Consider the following 17,985-nt stretch of genomic DNA (forward strand, 5'->3'; position numbering starts at 1 on the left):
ACTAATTCTGCAGCTTTGGAAAATGTCAAACAGAGCTCCTCCCGGAGACATGCAATACTGTTGGTTCTACCCCAAGTCAAGGCAGAAACTGTAGGCATCGAACAGACTCCATGGAAACCTGAAACCCAAACCAAGCGAACCCAAACGTAAGTGGTGTTTTGAGGCATAACATCATCGAACACAGTGTGGACCAAGCCAGTGTAGGAAACCAGTTCTGAGCTACCTAATATCACATTCAGTGGCAGGGCCCCACGCTGCTGGTGTGTGTGTGTGTGTGTGTGTGTGTGTGTGTGTGCGCGCGCACACACACACAAAGCTGTGGATCCCAGAATCAGGGAGTCCACAAATAGAGGAGACTGGCAGATGGAGTCTTAGAGCCCCAGCTCTCTCTGGCTCTGTGGAACCTGAGGTACACACTGCCCCCGTGGCTGCTCTGCGTGTGGTCCCTCTGCCTGGGGGCGCCAGGACCTAGGCCAGAGGGCCTACAACTCAATGCACTGTCTTTAAGTTTGGCATGAAGTTCAAAGTCCACCCGCATATGTGGACTTTAAGCCACATGTGACGTACCTTCCACTGTTCAATACTAACACAATCCTTCCAGAACCTTTTTCTTTTGGGTGGGGTAAGTGCTATTTCATTGGAGGACCCCACACAGCCCAGCGTGATGTAAGACCACAGATATCTCCCCCCTCATTGACTCTACCGTGAATGGCAGGACATTGCGAAGAAGCCGTGACTCTAGAGTGCTTCTGCTTTAGGTTTGGAGTGGTTCCACCTCTTTATGTGAAATACGATGGATTTCTTCAGATCAACTTAAAGCTCTTAATTGCTTGCAGGTTGGGTCCACGTGTCAAGCGTGGGTTGTGTGAGTTCTCTTTACATATGGAAAACAACAACACGAACCATTCTGCATGACAACAAGGCTGTAAATGAGAACTTGAGCCCAGGAGTGCTTGGACAATATATGAAAATGACCATGAAACCTAGGAGTTAAGCTGTTACGTCGGACAAATGCAGTTCCTGGAGAGAACACCTGTGAAGGTGTTTGCGCTGCTGTGCGGAACAGCACACGCTCGAGTCAACGACATTAGCTTAGGTACAGCCACGGTTTCTGTCCAGGCTCGTCCTGTCGTGATGGAAGATGGAGATATAGGTTCGAGACGGATTTCAGAACTGGAAAGAACAAATCAGGTCAAGTGAAGTAAATTCAGTTTTTATTCTTCTATACAATACATGGGTATATGCATAAATTTTCCTTAAAGAGCTTGCAACCCTGAGGCAATGTCCTTGGGTATATAAAGTATATGGCAATAGCAAATGAAATCTGAGCTCCGGGGATGAAATTGGACTTGAAGAACATAATTTAATATGAACGCAACTGCACATACACCAATAGTATTCTATGCCTCATCTAAGCCTCTTTATCCAACTATCTCAACAGCCTTGCTGTCGGCACACTGGACAGCCTGACTCTCTACGGATATTTCATCATATACAGCGCCTTCCTTTCCAACTGAAATTTAATAAATTAACATGGGATTTACATATGGGGATTTCTGTCTGGTGAGTGCACTGCCAGAAAGCATGCCTGGTTTTTGACTGCAGCGTCTGCCCACGTAAAAACTCTGGCCCCCAGAGGACACTGGATGTCATCTGACTGTTGCAACCTTGGGAGCCCTTGAGGGTCCCCTGGGATCTACCAGAGGGGAAGTTTTTCCCTCTCCTGGGAGGGTTACGTTAAGGGCGTGGCTGATCTGAGGAGGTGGAAGGTCTTGGCTACCGCATTCGAGAACCAGTGACTCTGCCGTCCTCAGTTTTCAGGGTGCACGACCCACCTGCTGTGAAGACGGGGCAGCAGAGAGGCTGACTGGGGGCAGGGGCAGGAGCAGGGGCAGATGGGCCTAGGTATAAGGAGACCATTGTGCTTCTTACTGATCAAACTAACGGATGGTCAAAGGTCTTTGAGTTAACTGGTGAAAACCTTTGTTTTGAATATTCGGTTTTCCAAAGTTTTATAAACCATGTTGAGGGCAAATGCTTATGAGAAACTAAAGGTGAGTTTATCATATTATTTATATATTATCATCTTCCCTCTGAGGATAACACAGAAGTGTAAATTAAAAAGCAGACAAATATCTTTAAGGTGACTCGAGCTAGAGAGTGAATTTTGCCTTAAAACAGTTGTCAGGCCTGAAAAGCAAACCTTGCAAGCAAACTCTAACTTTGTCTGGCCCACTGATACACAACGATCCTGAGCCCCTCCGTGATTTACAAAGTCTGTTTTCCCGAGGAATATCCTCCATTAATATTCATTTCGTGTCATAATTATTACAAGGGGTAACCAGTGCAGCTTTATCCTCATTTCGGGCAGCGACTCTATCCTGGTCCTACCGGCTGGCTGCTCACTTCACTTATCGGAGCTCCTGCGTGGCCGGCGGAAGCTGGACACGTTTTCATTCAGTGCATAGATCCTTCGGGAGAACTCTTCAAATTCTCCCAGGACTTGTTCGTCACACTCCACTGCCACGGCGCTATCCACCGGGATGCAGTTAAAGGCTTCTAGCTGATCGCCCGAGGTGAGACCCGTGGCTTCCATCCCGATGATCTCTTCCGCTTGCTCCACAGTACAGCAGAGCTCGGCCTCCGGGACCGGGAGGAATGCCCCCGGGAGCCGGACGCCGGAGGAGCCAGCCGGCTCGCCGGGCAGGAGAGCGCCGTTGACGGCGGCTGGGAGTCCAGAGAGCGCTCCTTCTTGTTCTTGGCTAGTGTTCACACTCACGTGACCTCCGCTTAATCTGTCACCCAAGTCAGCTCCTTTTTTCTTGCTTTCTTTGGAGAAGTCCAAGGAGGTATCCAAGGAGGAGGACAGAGATGTCATCTTTCTCTCGGATTCTCCTACGGAAGGGATGGCGGTAACCGGCTGGGCTAGCGCGGAGTTGTAACTGGGAGGAGGGGTTTTGTACTGGAGTCTCTCATTCTCTGAGCTGGCCCGTTTTCGGTGTCCTTTGTCTGGGGAAGGGATCCCCCCAGAGAAGCCAACATCTGCACCTCCAAATATGGAGCTTTGTCTCTTTGGAACAGGGATTGCGCTGGAGGTGTGGTGTCTATCGCTAGAAGACAAACAAAAACGAGAAGTTATTTTCAGCTTTCGAACTCGGCCTAAGACTTCCGGATCCAGAGACAGGAAACAACATATTTAGGTTTGAGATAATAAAAATTGATAATAATCAAGTCTAGTATTAATTGTAGGGTCCGGACGCAAGAAAAAATATGAAGCAGTCTGAATTCAAGTTTGGGAGCTTCCTTCAAGAAGGATACAAGACACCCTACGATCCATCCAGAGGATGGCGCTCAGGGTGCGAGAGGAGAGAAATCATGTCTTTGGGGAAGAGTGAAGTACCTGGAGAGGTGGGATTGGAAAAAAAGGCATCTGAGGGATGTAATCAACCTTACTGGTCCAAAGGGCTATCGGTATTTATATTCTTGTATTAACTATTCAATGCTTAACTTATCGTCACGAAGCAGGCATCCTTATTTGGCAGAGAAGTTAAATGACTTGTCCCTGATAACCTCAGGGAGGCAGTGGCAGGCTAGACTACAACCCACGCCTCACGACCTGATGACCAACAGGTTTTCTGATACCCAAATGCTAATCACCCTGCATTAGAAAACTGGCAGAGAGGGAACCAAGGAGACATCTATCTATCTAATGGACTATCTAATGGACTACTATCTATCTAATATGTATATCTATCTATATTTTTCTTAATGAAAAATTAACTTGGAAAATGGCTTCTCTTCTATCAGGTCAGTCACACACACATTTTACAATACTCGGTCTTCAGTGCCTTCTTTTGAAGTTGAGTCCCTTCTCAGGAAGATACTTTTGGGCCAGCAATAACAATCACTGTTTAGCATTTTAGTTCCTGAAGACATTTCACATATGCCATTTCACTAGGTTCTCACAAAAACCCTGTCAAGAAAGCAGGGTATACGCTATTGCTCTTAAGTCTGAAACAATAAATACTAATGAGTTCATAGAAATCGAGTATCCAGACCCTGGAAATGACGGTCGTGTTCAATGCTGGGCTACTTAAGCCACCCCTGTGGCACTGATCACAGTTCTAGATACTACACTTGGATGAAGATAGCTCAATTCACTGATAGGAAAAGACTGATCCAGAGACGGAGGTGCAAACACAAGATCCCTCTGACTTGTATTCTTCCGATGAGGACACACGCACAGAAGTGACTTACAAAACAGCTACTCGGCTGGAAAAGAGATGAGACTTGAAACTATACTCACCCAACAGACAGCTATTACATGTGCCAGCCTCGGGGAGGGGAAACAGATACAAGACGGGACAGGCCCTGCCTCTGAGGAGCTTCCAATCTTGCAGAAGAAAGGCCCCCATAATTATTGAAATGATACATTTTCAAATTACAGTTGTGATAAGTGCCCTGAAAAAGAAGGAAGGGTCTAGGGTTCCTTCCACCCGTGTCCACAGCCACGAGCCCTTATGCCAGCTCCCTGCTCCCTTTTCTCTCAGATTTTTTCTGATGCTAGATTATGTCTGTGGTCTCTGACACCTAAGCAAGGGTTATTCTTCTTGCGAAAAGGCAACCACGAGACTTCTAATCCATGGGCCTACCAGACTCCATTGCTTGGCTATGAGCGTGGGTGCCTGGAGAGATTTCATAATTAGGGGTGGTCACTGGGGTGCATATAAAACAGCACAAGCAGCCCAGAAAATTACTGTTTTTAGTCCTCAAGAAAAACAAAACAAAACAGAGCCAAATCTACTGGCCTTAATCTAGGTTTTCAGTTAATATGTTGTCAAAACTCAAAGCGATTGGGTTAGCCGCACATTTTTGCCAATCTTGTTGTTTTTACTGTACCACTTGCTGACAGTGTCCCTCTCTGAATGATTTTGCAGGGGGTCCAGGTAATCAAACCAAAACAAAGCGTCAGCACCACCCACAGACCCTTTTTTTTCTGGAGCAGATGGGCCAAGCTTTCAGCTGCCACCCCAGCCCAGGAGGGTGAGAAGCACCAAGTGAACCAGCCTGGAATGCTGAAGGTGACGTCGCTGGCACACAGCCAGAGGCCAGGTGTCTAAGCACTCACTGCCACGAAGGGTGAACATGATACCCTCATTGCCACCGCCACCCGGCCCCACCCCGTGGGCTCTCTGCTCTGCTTCTCTGCTGGGCTGCAGGTGGGCTGACAAAAAGCAGGGCATGAGGAACAGACCTGGGCGCAAGCTGTGCTTACGACACAAGAGAACAGGGGATTTTGTAGCCTTCGTTGATTCCGAGACCCCTTGAAAGCTCTCCACAGCTTTGTACAACAGAAGAGTAATAAAGTGTCACATCCCTCCTCTCAACTATAATGGGAAGGCAGCTACCATTTTCTTGTACATCAATAAAGCTGAACCCTCACATCTACCTTGTGGAAAAGGTAGGCAGGTGGGTGGTTTTGTTCAAGGCTGCAGAGCCCACATCTGAGCCAAATTTGGTCGGACTCCAGAGCCCACGCTGTCTATTGCGTCCCAAGTGGGAAAGTCATATTCAAATTCAACTGACACTTGCTAAGTGCCAATGGAATGCCACACCTCAAGCTAAATGCCATTACACAGGTCTTCTCATCTAACCCACTCAGCCTGTATCTAAGCTCTGGGGTGCTACTCCTATTTTAATGGATGGATTCTAAGTCTGTACGAGGTAGAGACTTTGGCATTTTCTGACATCCCAATTTTTAAAAAAAATGTTTACTTTGCGAGAGAGAGAGAACGCATGCATGCGCACAAGTGGGGGAGGGGTGGAAAGAGAGGGAGCAAAAGCATCTCAAGCAGGCTCCACACTGTCAGCGCAGAGCCTGACTCAGGGCCTGATCTCATGAATCACGATCCGAAATCAAGAGTCGGATGCTCAACCGACTGAGCCACCCAGGTGCCCCCTGACATCCTGATTTTTGCAGCATTCTCCAGTTCCTTTAGATTTTTATGAGAACCCAGGGAATGATAACGTCAGATACAATTTGGAAAGTCCAAGTAATGGTAAAATGTCCCCCCTGAATAATGGTAAAAAAGATGAGTTATTACAGGTAGACAAGGAAGTCTACGTATCTAAAATTTGCCCTTTAATCACCACATGTTGTCTTTCTCCCCATTTTAGTCATGTGCAATAAGACTTTCCAAGCATTTTTATTAAAGTCTTTCTTATTACATATATATATATATATATATATATATATATATATATATATATATATAAGAGAGGGAGAGAGAGGGAGAGAGAGAGAGAGAGAGAGAGAGAAAGGGAGACAGAGAGAGAAAGAGAGAATCCCAAGCAGGTTCCATGCTCAGCGCAGAGCCTGACATGTGGCTCAATCCCACGACACTGGGATCATGACCTGAGCCAAAATCAAGAGTCAGATGCTCAACCAACTGAGCCACCCAGGTGCCCCAAAGTCTCTCTTACAATCTTAAAAAGAGTAAGTTAACGAAAAGAGGATTTTCTTAATAACACTGGGCCATCACTATGAACATGTGTTACTGAACTGGGACATGGGGAAGAGATGACAGGACACTCAGGGGCACAAGTCCGGGTCTCTGGGCTCTCCCACCTATACCCACGCTTCCCTGGGTCCTCTCTCACTGCCAGGCTGGTGGCACATGTGCACCAATGCACTTGTCTGCAGGCCCTTGTCTTTTGTTAATGTCTGCCAGCTCACTGTGCCCTCGTGTAGTGGATGGCCTGAGAACTGTGTGCAAAAGAGTACATCGGCTTGAGTGAGGAGCCAGCACATGGCCAGGGCATAACACACTTGGCTTTATGAGTTTTGTAACATTAGTTTTGGCTGCTTAGAGTTAATTTTTTTATTACTTCCAGGATCTCAGCAGTGTTCCAGATTTTTCAGATACCTGAGTTCTAAACAGCTGAAGTGCTGAATGATTACATTAAAATATATGTGAACACACATGCATTTTAAATTATTATAATAATTTATACTCCCTGGAAAACACAAACAATATAAACTACATAAAAAATAAAAATCACTCACAAGCCTATTGCCTATCGAATAATTTAAAAAAAAAAAATTTTTTTTTTTTTAACGTTTATTTATTTTTGAGACAGAGACAGAGCACGAACGGGGGAGGGTCAGAGAGAGGGAGACACAGAATCCGAAACAGGCTCCAGGCTCTGAGCTGTCAGCACAGAGCCCGACGTGGGGCTCGAACTCATGGACCGCGAGATCATGACCTGAGCCGAAGTCGGCCGCCTAACCGACTGAGCCACCCAGGCGCCCCGCCTATCGAATAATTTTGAGTATTTTGTTTTTAGGCTTTGATTTTACATATATGTGTTTAATTAAAAAAGAGAAAAAAACCCTGAAGTTATGTTTGTTGTATATATATAATTCTGTATCCCACCACTGGAATTTATTAAAATCTTTTGGTAAATAACTCTAAATTTTAGGCTGCTCCACTGAATGGAATATTATTCTCTTATTTGTGTAGAGTTAGGATATTTCTAAAATTTTACTATTAAAAAACAAATTGCTGTGAGCATCTCTGTATAAAAACACAATGCATAGATTTTTAATAAAACAATTTAGATTTTTGCATTTGATAGAAAGTTTCCAAAAGGAACCTTCATTACACATTTTAGTACAAGCTAAATTCTTACAATTAAAAAAAAGGACATTTTACTTCTATTATTCCCTACAAAATAGAAAGGTAGCAATTAAAGAGGCAAATGATAGATCAAAAAAGAATGCCTGGGAGGTTTCAAGATTCTTTTTGTCTGATTATAGCGCAGGTTTACGACGATTTCATCGAGACGGAAGAAGAGGTCAGAATGCATAGACTTCCTAATTACATGACCAATTTTTAAAGGCTGTTGACAATTTACTTATCAAATGAAATTAGTGCATTATTCAAATTGTGATGAATAACTTATGGGGAATTTTTACTCTTAGAAACAACCAGAGTAAACCTGGATATTTGGGGGAGGGGTGGATGCGGCAGGAAACATGGTAGTTTTGCTACGTCCTCCACTCCGGCCAAGGCTCCCTCTGTGTTCTATGGCGCTAGATCTGGGGGCCCGGAGCCCAAGGTTTGGTAACCGGACCAAGTCCCCTACTTCGCCGCACACATTCTCTTTGGCTGTTTGCCTCGAGTGGATGGATGTCTTTTCCAGCTTGGCTTAAGTCCAAACTGGAAACCTGGAAACATGACATCTGGGGTTTAATGCTGCAATTAGAAGGAATTTATTAAAAAACAACAACCCACAGATATTGTAATGGCCAATTTACCAGGCCACGGTTTAGGGAAACATGGGATAGGTTGTTGAGTAACTGAACCGCATCGGGACTGTTAGATTACTTCATAATCAACCTTTTGCCACGAGTACAAAAGGATACCCTAGAGTCACAAACAATAGCCTGATGAGGGAGAAGTCAAGTGGTTTGGAGTTTAGAGGTCAAGGAGGATAGTCTGGTTTAAATTTGGCTTCTCTGGATCAAAGTCTTCTCTGATCTCCCTAAATTAAGGTGATTAATTTCTTTCTCATTCTGTGAGTCCTTATTTATTGCAGTTGGTTATTTTTTATCTCTTCAGCTATATCTGGAGATAGTGGTGGTGATGAGGAAGGGTGCTCAAAACCTAGACCCTCCTCCAAGCTCTGCAGTCATGACCGTCTATTTGGAGTTATAACTTAAGGTCGAACTCACCACTTGCTTGTTATATGACTGTAGGCAGTCCCTTATCTTCTCTGTGCTTTAGCTTCCTCCTTCATAAACAGATCACTGGACTACAGTAAGGATTAAATAAAATAATGCACCTGAAATAGAAGAATGCCCGACGTACATACTAATGTCAGTAGTAGCTGTAATTGTGATTGCTATCATTATTACCAGCTTCCATGGGCTTCGGATTCCCAAAGAATTGCCCTCATTTTACAGAAGGGGTAACCGAGACTCAAGGGCATTGATGTCTCAGACCGTGGAACACAGGTAATTGGGAGTAGAGGCAAGGCCAGAATCTAGGTCTCCTTCCTCCTACTGTTTCTTCCTACATAGAATTGTTTAGAACAGGGACAAACGGAACTCTTCCCATCCGCCCCCTCTCCACTTCTGCACATCAGGGAGCTAGCTGCAAGAAGGAGAAAAAGAACTAAGGCAAGTGTAAAAGCGTATTGAAAGAAAAATACTAAATCAATCAGAAGTGAAACATCACTGCAGCTTTTTTTTTTTTCTTTTTCTTTTTTTTTTGTAGACGGGGGTGGGGGAGCCTTTGAATAAAGTAGAAATGCTCAACTGCCTCTATTTACATGATCTGCTAAATGCTTAGGGACTAAAAGAACTTCCCAGAATCCTTTGAGGTACATTCCAGTTGTCCCGAGACCTCTGATGTATCATTTTTCTGTATGAATTTAGCGTCAGGGAGAAAGCATTTTTGCAAGAGGGAGAATTTCTGTTGTCCCAACCTAAATGAGGAGGACCCCGTTCAGCCTTTTAGAACCATTATACAAATACTTTGTCACGAGGCCAATCTGGGAGACAGTAGAACCCAGTTCGTTCCACTCCGCTATTCTTGCCTCCACAATTTCCCCTCCTCCTCCTCTTTCTGCTGGTTGTACTGCCTAAGGCAATAGCCTCCTTTAAAAAGAACAAGGACTGGGAGAAAGAAAACAGGGTAAGAGAGCACTGGTCCAAAATATGTTTCCGCTTCCATATCTCCCATATATATTCCAGACCTTCACACGGAGCTCCGCCATTATGAGATATGGCAGACTGATGAAGCACTTCACGGCTCTGAACCAATGTCTCCTTTTCTGTAAAACGTGAATATCCACCTAACAGTTTTTACAGTGAGGACTAACACTCTTAGTACAACGAGGAGGTACTCCACAGACTGTTATTAATAATAAAACAATGGCAGGTAACATTGATGAAGTGTGATAAAGTACTGTGTTAGTAGCTTTCTACATGGTCTCATTTAATCCTCATCTCTATGAAGTATTACAAACATAATCCACCTTTCACAGATGAAGAGACTCAGGCATAAAGGTTAGGTAACTTGCCCAAGCCACAAAGCAACTAACCGTGATTGAACAAACACAACCTGATGAAGCAAGCGTTAGCTTCCTTCTCTCTCCCAGTCCCCAGGACTTGCCACCACAATGCCTACATGAGATCGTACTTCTGTTTGAGGGAGGAGTGAGACTCAGAAGAATAATTTTTAGGCCGAATGGCTTGGTATGTTTTCTTTTTCTTTTTCTCTTGCCTATATTAAGTTTGTGTGGCTTTTCTGATTTCCTTGGAATTGTTATTCTGTTATAAGAATGCTGACGGGTCTAAGCATCAATTATGAAAACACAAGTACATCCTGTCACAAAATGATATAAAGGTGGAGGCTTAGGGGAAAATGAAATAAGGGAAAAATGGAAAGATTTACCACATCGAGAGAGTTCTCGAAGGTGAGGTGAAGTTTTAGTTATTGGAAGTGATTTTTTTTTTCCCTGTTTTCCTCCAGATTCACTTGTCCTTGTTTTATCTGTCTACAACCAGGTCCCATCCCATCAAGGTACTGGGAGAGAGCACACTTCACCGTCTCAAATATGTGTCTTTCCCTCCTACAGAATGTTTCCTCTGAGGAACATTACTAGATCACAGCTGGTCAAAATGCTAAATCTTGATTGTCTGGATCCTGGCCAAAGTCTACAGCTACAACGCGGTGGAATAAGAATACTTAAAAAGAAAAAAAGAAAAAAAAAAAAAAAAAAGACCCACTTTTAAACAACATTCGATCTTCTTTCTCCCCCTGCAGCAAGCTATGACCTCACGGCAGTGAGGCCTCTGCATGGAGGTGTTTAAGTTGGTTTACGGCCATTAGAAATGTTTGAAGCTTTGGTACTGCTCTGTGCCAATAGAATGTCAACTGTGCTAAAAAGCAATAATAGTTTCTCACCTTCTTAAAGATTACTGCTTAAATAATGCAGAGCAACGACAGGGCTGCAGAGTGCCAAAAGAAGGTTGCCAAGGCGAAGCTGAGGTAGAATTACGTCTTTTGGCAGCTACAGAATTATGACATAGAGTTAGTTTTTTTTAAAAAACAACCTCCATAAATTAGACTACTATCCTTTTTCAAAACCCCGCAGAAGTTGGGATCCATCCTTCTCCTTGCTCTCTCTCAGATCGAGTGGAAGCAAAGAGCCTCGTTTTGCAAAAGCCAAATGTAACAGTTAGCTCTTAACCTCCTGGGGGGTGGCTGGGGGTCAACATTTCTAAGCAGGGAGTCCCCTGACAACAGGCAAGCAGTCTAAAGGCCTCTCACCATTACCAGATAAGTAAAAGTGGTTAATCTTTGCCCTGGATATTAAGAGAAACAAGAAACAAAATAAAAATAGAAACAATCTTGGGCCAAAAGCAGAGGCTGAAACCTGTGCCAATGGTCACCTTTCCCCTGGGCTCAGCTTGGAAGGTTCCCTGCCAAAATCTGACTAAATAAAAACACAAAGTTTAAAAAGGTATAACTGAACAAGGAAGCCTTTAGATTTTATTTAAACTAAGGGTTGATGGAAAGATGAATTATTTGTGAAAGAGAAAGTTCCACAGGCAAAGGGTAAAACAAGCGAGCTGAAGAAGTCCATTTCCCGGGGCTATGTGATCTGACTGAGGACCTGGCCATCAGGACAATGGGGCCTAGCACGGGAAAGGGAGGCCTCAGCACAGGACAGCGGACAGAGGCTCAGAGGGTGCCCACAGGCAGGAGCCCATCTGGAGGCCAGTTCAGTCCCAAGCCTGAGCTCCCTGGGCTCAGGGAATAGAGGGTGATCCTTCAGGGAGACAGAGAGGGGTCCCAGGAGGAGTCAAGTCAACCACTTCACCCATCAGCTCTCATTGTAAGAAATCGTCATACAAATTAATGTATTCAAATTACAGTCAGGCAACAAACATTATAAGGACCGTAGAAACAGAGATGGAGGGATGACACCAGGGGACTCTTTGGAGTGTCTGGCCAACAGTTGAGACATGGGAGTTTACCAGGTGTTCATGCTGAAAATTAGGGGGAAAGAAAAAAAAGGAAGAAAAGCAGCTGTACCTCTGCCAGGGACACCAGAGGAACAGCAGTGTCACAGAGCCCAACCTGAGAGAGAACTCGACAAACGAAAACGCCCAACCTCAGAGAGAAGTCGACAAACGAAAACTTTGGTCAGAGGATGCTTTCCGAATTTCAAAGGTAGATCTGCAAAGCGAGCTAAAGGCGGTTTTAGACTCCAGAGGCCAATGGCAGAATCTGTGAATTTAAGTCTTTGCGAGATACTGTGGAAGCTGAACCACCACATTCTAATAAGTTCTGACATGAGCTGAACCATGGGGATTTAGTTGTTTGCTGTTTTAAAAGAAAAATGAGTAGCTCTGCCACCATTTCCCAAGATGCTGGAGGCCTTCATCTGAAGGGCTTGAATTACACTTAGCCGTCACAGGATCATCACACAGTGAGAGACTGTGGGGCTCCAGGAATAGCATCTTGGAAGCCTTATCTTTTGTAGTCCTCTGTGCTCCTAAAAGAGGTACAGTATGAAACTGTATGCATATTAACAAATGAAGTGATTTACTCCCTAATTCAAATATATATTGAGTGTCTATTATGCACGAAACACTGGGGATATAATAATGGTGGAAAATAAGGCCGCAGTTCCTGCTTTTGTGGAGGTTACACCACTATGGGAGAGGACAGAGACTGCCACAGAATAATGACAAAAACGTAAAATGATAACCTCTGACACATGCCGTGCAGGAGAGGACATGGGCTAAGAGAGCTTGTAACAGAACCGACCCAGAAAAGGCCAAGAACTGAAGGGTTAGTAAAACTGTTCACCAGGTGAAGAATGGGTCAGAGGTGACAGCATATTCCAAGCAAAAGGAGAGAGAACAAGGAGGACCCGAAAGGTCGTGAAGTGAAGAGCAGAATGGTAGAATATAAAGCTGGAGAGGAAAACAAAGTCTAGACCATGCAGAAACCCATAGGCCATGTCTAGAATTTTCTCTTTAAGTCGTGAAAGTGTTTTAGGCTAGGGATATTTGGGGGGGGGGGGTGGTGTGGGGAAGGTGGTGAAGAGAAAGAGATTTATTAATCGACTGATTGACTTGTATTTTGGCAAGTGCACTCTGGCTGAAGTTCGAGAATAGACTGGCGGGGGGGGTGCCCGAGTCGATGCTAGGGGACCACAGGCTGTGCAGCAGTACAGGTGAGAGTTGATGGAGGCTCGGACCAGAATGGAAATACGAGGACATAGACAAGTAGACATATTAGGGGAGATCAGCAGGGGCTGCTAAGATTAGATATGGGGATGAGAGAGAAAGAGAGGAACCAAGGATTATGCATGGTTTTCTAGAGATTCCATTTGCTGAAAACAGCACTGGAAGACCATGAGGCTTACGGTGGTTGGGTTGGAAGGCAGGAAGGAAAAAACACAGGCACACAGAATGTGCTGTGAAAACATCCAGGGGGCAATCTGAATAGAGGTCTAATATCCGAAAAGAGATCCGGGCTGAAGATTTACACTTGTGCTTCATTTTAGAGTGGGTGATAATTAAAACGATGGTTGTGGACAAGATCGCCTTGGACTGGAGAATGAAATGAGAGAAAAGAGGGCTTAGGACCGAACCTTGAGGGGCTCCAGTTTTTATGACGAGGTAGAGGAAGAGGGAGCCTGCAAATGTGACAAGAAGGAGCAGTCAGAAGGGAAAAAAGAAAACCAGGAGAGGGTTATAATAACAGCATTCCTTTTCTGGAATCACAAGATGCTAAATAATCCCGTGTATAAAACATTTTTGTTCTTAACATAGTTATAAGAGAGGCTGTATTGAGTAATAAAGTGGGGCCGTAAAGCTATTCTGCTTGGGGCCAAGTTTTAGGTCCTCCACTTGATGGCTGTGTCATTGTTATTTTAACCTCTCTGTGCCTCAGTTTCCTCATTTGTAAGGCGAGGGAGGACAGTGGGTCCTAATTCACGGGGCCATTGTGAGAGTTAAATGAGTGAACTAAGTAATATATTCAAAATGCTTTGGAAGGCTGCCTGTTGCAGTAACAGTCGTTTGACATTAGCTATAATGACACTGCTTACTATATATCGCCAGCCACTAACAGAAATTGTTGACAAAGCATCATATAAAATGATCTTTAATGTTAAACTCCAAACTTAAAACACAGGGAATTGCATCTAAATTGAGTTTAAATTCGAAGGTCATAATGAAGTAGTCAGAGGTCATTTTTAATGCTGCAAACCCTTGTCAAACTTTTGATGGGCAAAGACCATAGCTCTACAGCCTTCCTGAAACCTAACCCAGTGCTTTAGATCTAGAAGGATGTTTGTCTGCTGATACTTGGCACATGCTGATGGGTCCCTCCCAAAAAACACTGACTTCTTAGTACGGGATATATAGGTGGCTTTTCTGCTAATTCTTTGCCTCCATTCATTTAAAGATACCCATCTTCCAAAGTCCAATTCAACTCCTATCTCCTTCAATAAGCCTTCTTTTTTTTTTTTTTTTTTCCCCCCAACGTTTTTTATTTATTCTGGGACAGAGAGAGACAGAGCATGAACGGGGGAGGGGCAGAGAGAGAGGGAGACACAGAATCTGAAACAGGCTCCAGGCTCTGAGCCGTCAGCACAGAGCCCGACGCGGGGCTCGAACTCACGGACCGCGAGATCGTGACCTGGCTGAAGTCGGACGCTCAACCGACTGCGCCACCCAGGCGCCCCAAGCCTTCTTTAACCATGTCAGTTTAATGTGATCTCTTTGAACAGCCTCAGTACTTGAATTTTACTATCCAACTGATGTTTAATATGATCACGTGTATCGCTACACATATTTTGGCAGACATAATTGACATCCACATTCACTGCCTGGCAGTCTGCTAGGCTCTGGAAATAAAGAAGTGTATAAAATAAGGTTTCTACCAATAAAGAGTTCCCAGTGTAAGAGAGAAGATGGAGAGAGTTAACCAATTAACACCGTGGTGCTTTGTGCACAATATACACTTCATACATTGTAATGGAGGAGGGAGCAAGTTATCATCTGGAGGACTCATCACAGGAGGCTATATTTGATTGGTGCCTTGAAGCATAAGGGGGAGTTAATCAGTCTGTGTGTGCGTGTATAGGGGGGAAGAGTAAGAAATGAAGGGCAGGATAAAGCAGAATAAAATACAGTATGTGTGCAGTCCAACTATGGAGCCAAGTCTTGTAAACACTGCAAAGGAGGGACCTAGTCTTCTATTTCTTGAAATCTACTCCTTCACTTTCCGGTCTAACGTAGTAAAGAATGGGTATTAAGGGAATGTGTTTGTTTTAGGAATAAATGGATTTAATTAGTTGTACTCAAAAGGAATAACTTATGGCTTTTCTTTTGGCAAAGTGTTGAGAAACATTCTGTTCATGTAAAAAAGCAGGTAAAAAAAAAGAACACTACAGGATTACTTATAACGTGAAAAACCAAACTATCTAAAGATACAGTTACAGTAAATCTAAATGAGAAGATATTACGCAGCCATTAAAATGATGCTAAAAAGTTTTATTATTTTTTTAAATTATTATTAAAAAAATTTTTTTTAAACTTTTTATTTATTTTTGAGACAGAGAGAGACAGAGCATGAACAGGGGAGGGGCAGAGAGAGAGGGAGACACAGAATGGGAAGCAGGCTCCAGGCTCTGAGCCGTCAGCCCAGAGCCCGACGAGGGGCTCGAACCCATGGACCGCGAGATCGTGACCTGAGCTGAAGTCGGACGCTCAACCGACTGAGCCACCCAGGCGCCCTGATGCTAAAAAGTTTTAAATGGCATTGATAAAAGGCTTAAGATGTGATGTACAAAAAAGCGGATATATACAGCTGTACAGACTGCGCTGCCCAACGCTAGCTAATGGTTACTGGGTACCTGCCACGCGGCTAGCTGGGTTTGAGACGTGCTCTAAGTATAAAACATACGCTGGTTTCAGAAGGCTTAGCATGGAAAAAGGGACGGCAAATATTTTATTAATAATTAAAAAATACTGATTACATGTTGACGAGTTATAATTGGTTTTTATTGGGATTAAATAAAATATATCATCGAGGCACCTGGATGGCTCAGTCAGTTGGGCGTCCGACTTCAACTCAGGTCACGATCTCGCGGTCTGTGAGTTCGAGCCCCGCGTCGGGCTCTGTGCTGATGGCTCAGAGCCTCGAGCCTGCTTTGGATTCTGTGTCTAGCTCTCTCTCTGCCCCTCCCCTGCTCGTGCTCTGTCTCTCAAAAATAAATAAACATTAAAATATTTTAAATACATTATTAAACTTAATTTACCTATTTCTTTTTACCTTTTTATAATAAAGGCTGCCAGAAAATTTAAATTTACATATGTGGTCAGACTGTATTTCTTTAGTTTTGAGAGAGAGGGAGAGAGAGAGAGCGAGAGCGCGTGCAGGAGCGGCAGAGAGAGGGAGACAGAGAATCCAAAGCAGGCCCCATACTGTCAGCGCAAAGCCCAATGTGGGGCTCAAACCCATAAACTGTGAATCATGACCTGAACAGAAGTCAGATGCTCAACTGACTGAGCCACTCAGGCGCCCTTCTCAGCCTGTATTTCTACTGGACAGTGCTGATATAGATGATAGGATCTCAAATATATAAGAAATACATAGAAAACCGACAAACTTAACAATGGTTTTGTCCCTAGATCGTAGAGCTATTGTTTCCCCCTTCTGTATATTTTTATATCTTCCAAATTTGATTCATTGAGCATGTATTATTTTCTATTCAGGAGGAATTAACAGAAATAAATAACACAAATAAAAAACAAGATTCCAATCTGGTTCAAAGACTTGTTTGCTGGCGGCTGAGAAAAGAAGCCCAGGGATACCCAAATGACTTTCTGTCACTGACGGAGGGTTAGCACACAAAGGATGTTGGCCAGCTGTTCTCCATCCTGACTGGAGACAGAAAAAAGCGGAAATGGGTGTTAACCGCAGGAGGGGGCCTGTAAGTTAAATATAGGGAAGAATTTCCTGAAGCGAGGGTGTTTAAACTCTGGAATGAGTTATGGAAGAAGCCTGGTCCCCCAAGGTCTTTTAAAATACTACAGATACCCATATGCCTTGTGTGTTCCTGTCGAGAGGCAATGAGACGACTTGTCAAGGTTCCTTCTACAGTTGCTATCTTAGAGTAAATAACTCCAATAAAACTTTCGTTTTCATTTATTTTTGACCAGACTTCACTTCTCATATTAAGGATATATTCTGAAAGGTGGGCCCATCTACCTTAAGTGGTACTCTTGAGACTTCAAAGACAATGTCATTTGATCTAAATTTAAAAACTAACATCAGCTAGACAGCATGTTTTTTAAGTCCCTTGGGAGTCACCTGCCAAAAACTCGTTCTGAATTCAGCATAAGCGTGATGGAAGGAAGGAAAGAGGACACATTGATTTTTAAAGAGTGCGGCTTTTAAAAAAATGTTCACGTTGGACTGCTCCATCTTCAAAGTTGGATAGTTTGGCTTAAAAGCTCAACTATTATGTTGTTACCCTTGGATTTTAAAGAAAGTAGACTGCTATCTCTCTCTCTCTCTCTCTCTCTCTCTCTCTCTCAAAAATAAACATTAAAAAAATTAAAAAAAAAAAAGGGGTGCCTTGATGGCTCCATTAGTTGGGAGGCCAACTTCGGCTCAGGTCACGATCTCACAGTTCGTGGGATTGAGCCCCACATTGGGCTCTGTGCTGATAGCTCAGAACCTGGAGCCTGCCTCAAATTCTGTGTCTCCCTCTCTCTCTGGCTCAGGCTCACTCGTTTGCTCTCTCTCTCAAAAAAAATAAACATTAAAAAAAACTTTTTAAAGAAAATAGACTGGCTTACTTGGTCTTGATTTTCATTATCCCGAGTTTACTTTAAAAAGCATTTCCTGAAAATGTGCCAAAGTTCGTTCATTCACTCGTCTG

General features: G+C 43.8%; 1 protein-coding gene across 2 annotated transcripts in view; it reads right to left on the reverse strand.

Annotated features, from left to right (window-relative positions):
- Positions 1 to 1,197: 1,197 nt before the first annotated feature.
- The window catches only part of UVRAG (UV radiation resistance associated), a 296,834-nt gene continuing 280,046 nt past the window's right edge, over positions 1,198 to 17,985 (reverse strand). For both annotated transcript variants that reach the window (XM_042957394.1, XM_042957395.1), the window contains one exon: positions 1,198 to 3,110. In XM_042957394.1, coding sequence (XP_042813328.1) covers positions 2,408 to 3,110 — 703 coding nt within the window. In that variant the 3' untranslated portion in view covers positions 1,198 to 2,407. The remainder of the gene's footprint in view (positions 3,111 to 17,985) is intronic.

This window comes from Panthera tigris, chromosome D1 (assembly GCF_018350195.1).
Source record: "Panthera tigris isolate Pti1 chromosome D1, P.tigris_Pti1_mat1.1, whole genome shotgun sequence".
In the NCBI taxonomy this organism is placed as follows: domain Eukaryota; kingdom Metazoa; phylum Chordata; class Mammalia; order Carnivora; family Felidae; genus Panthera; species Panthera tigris.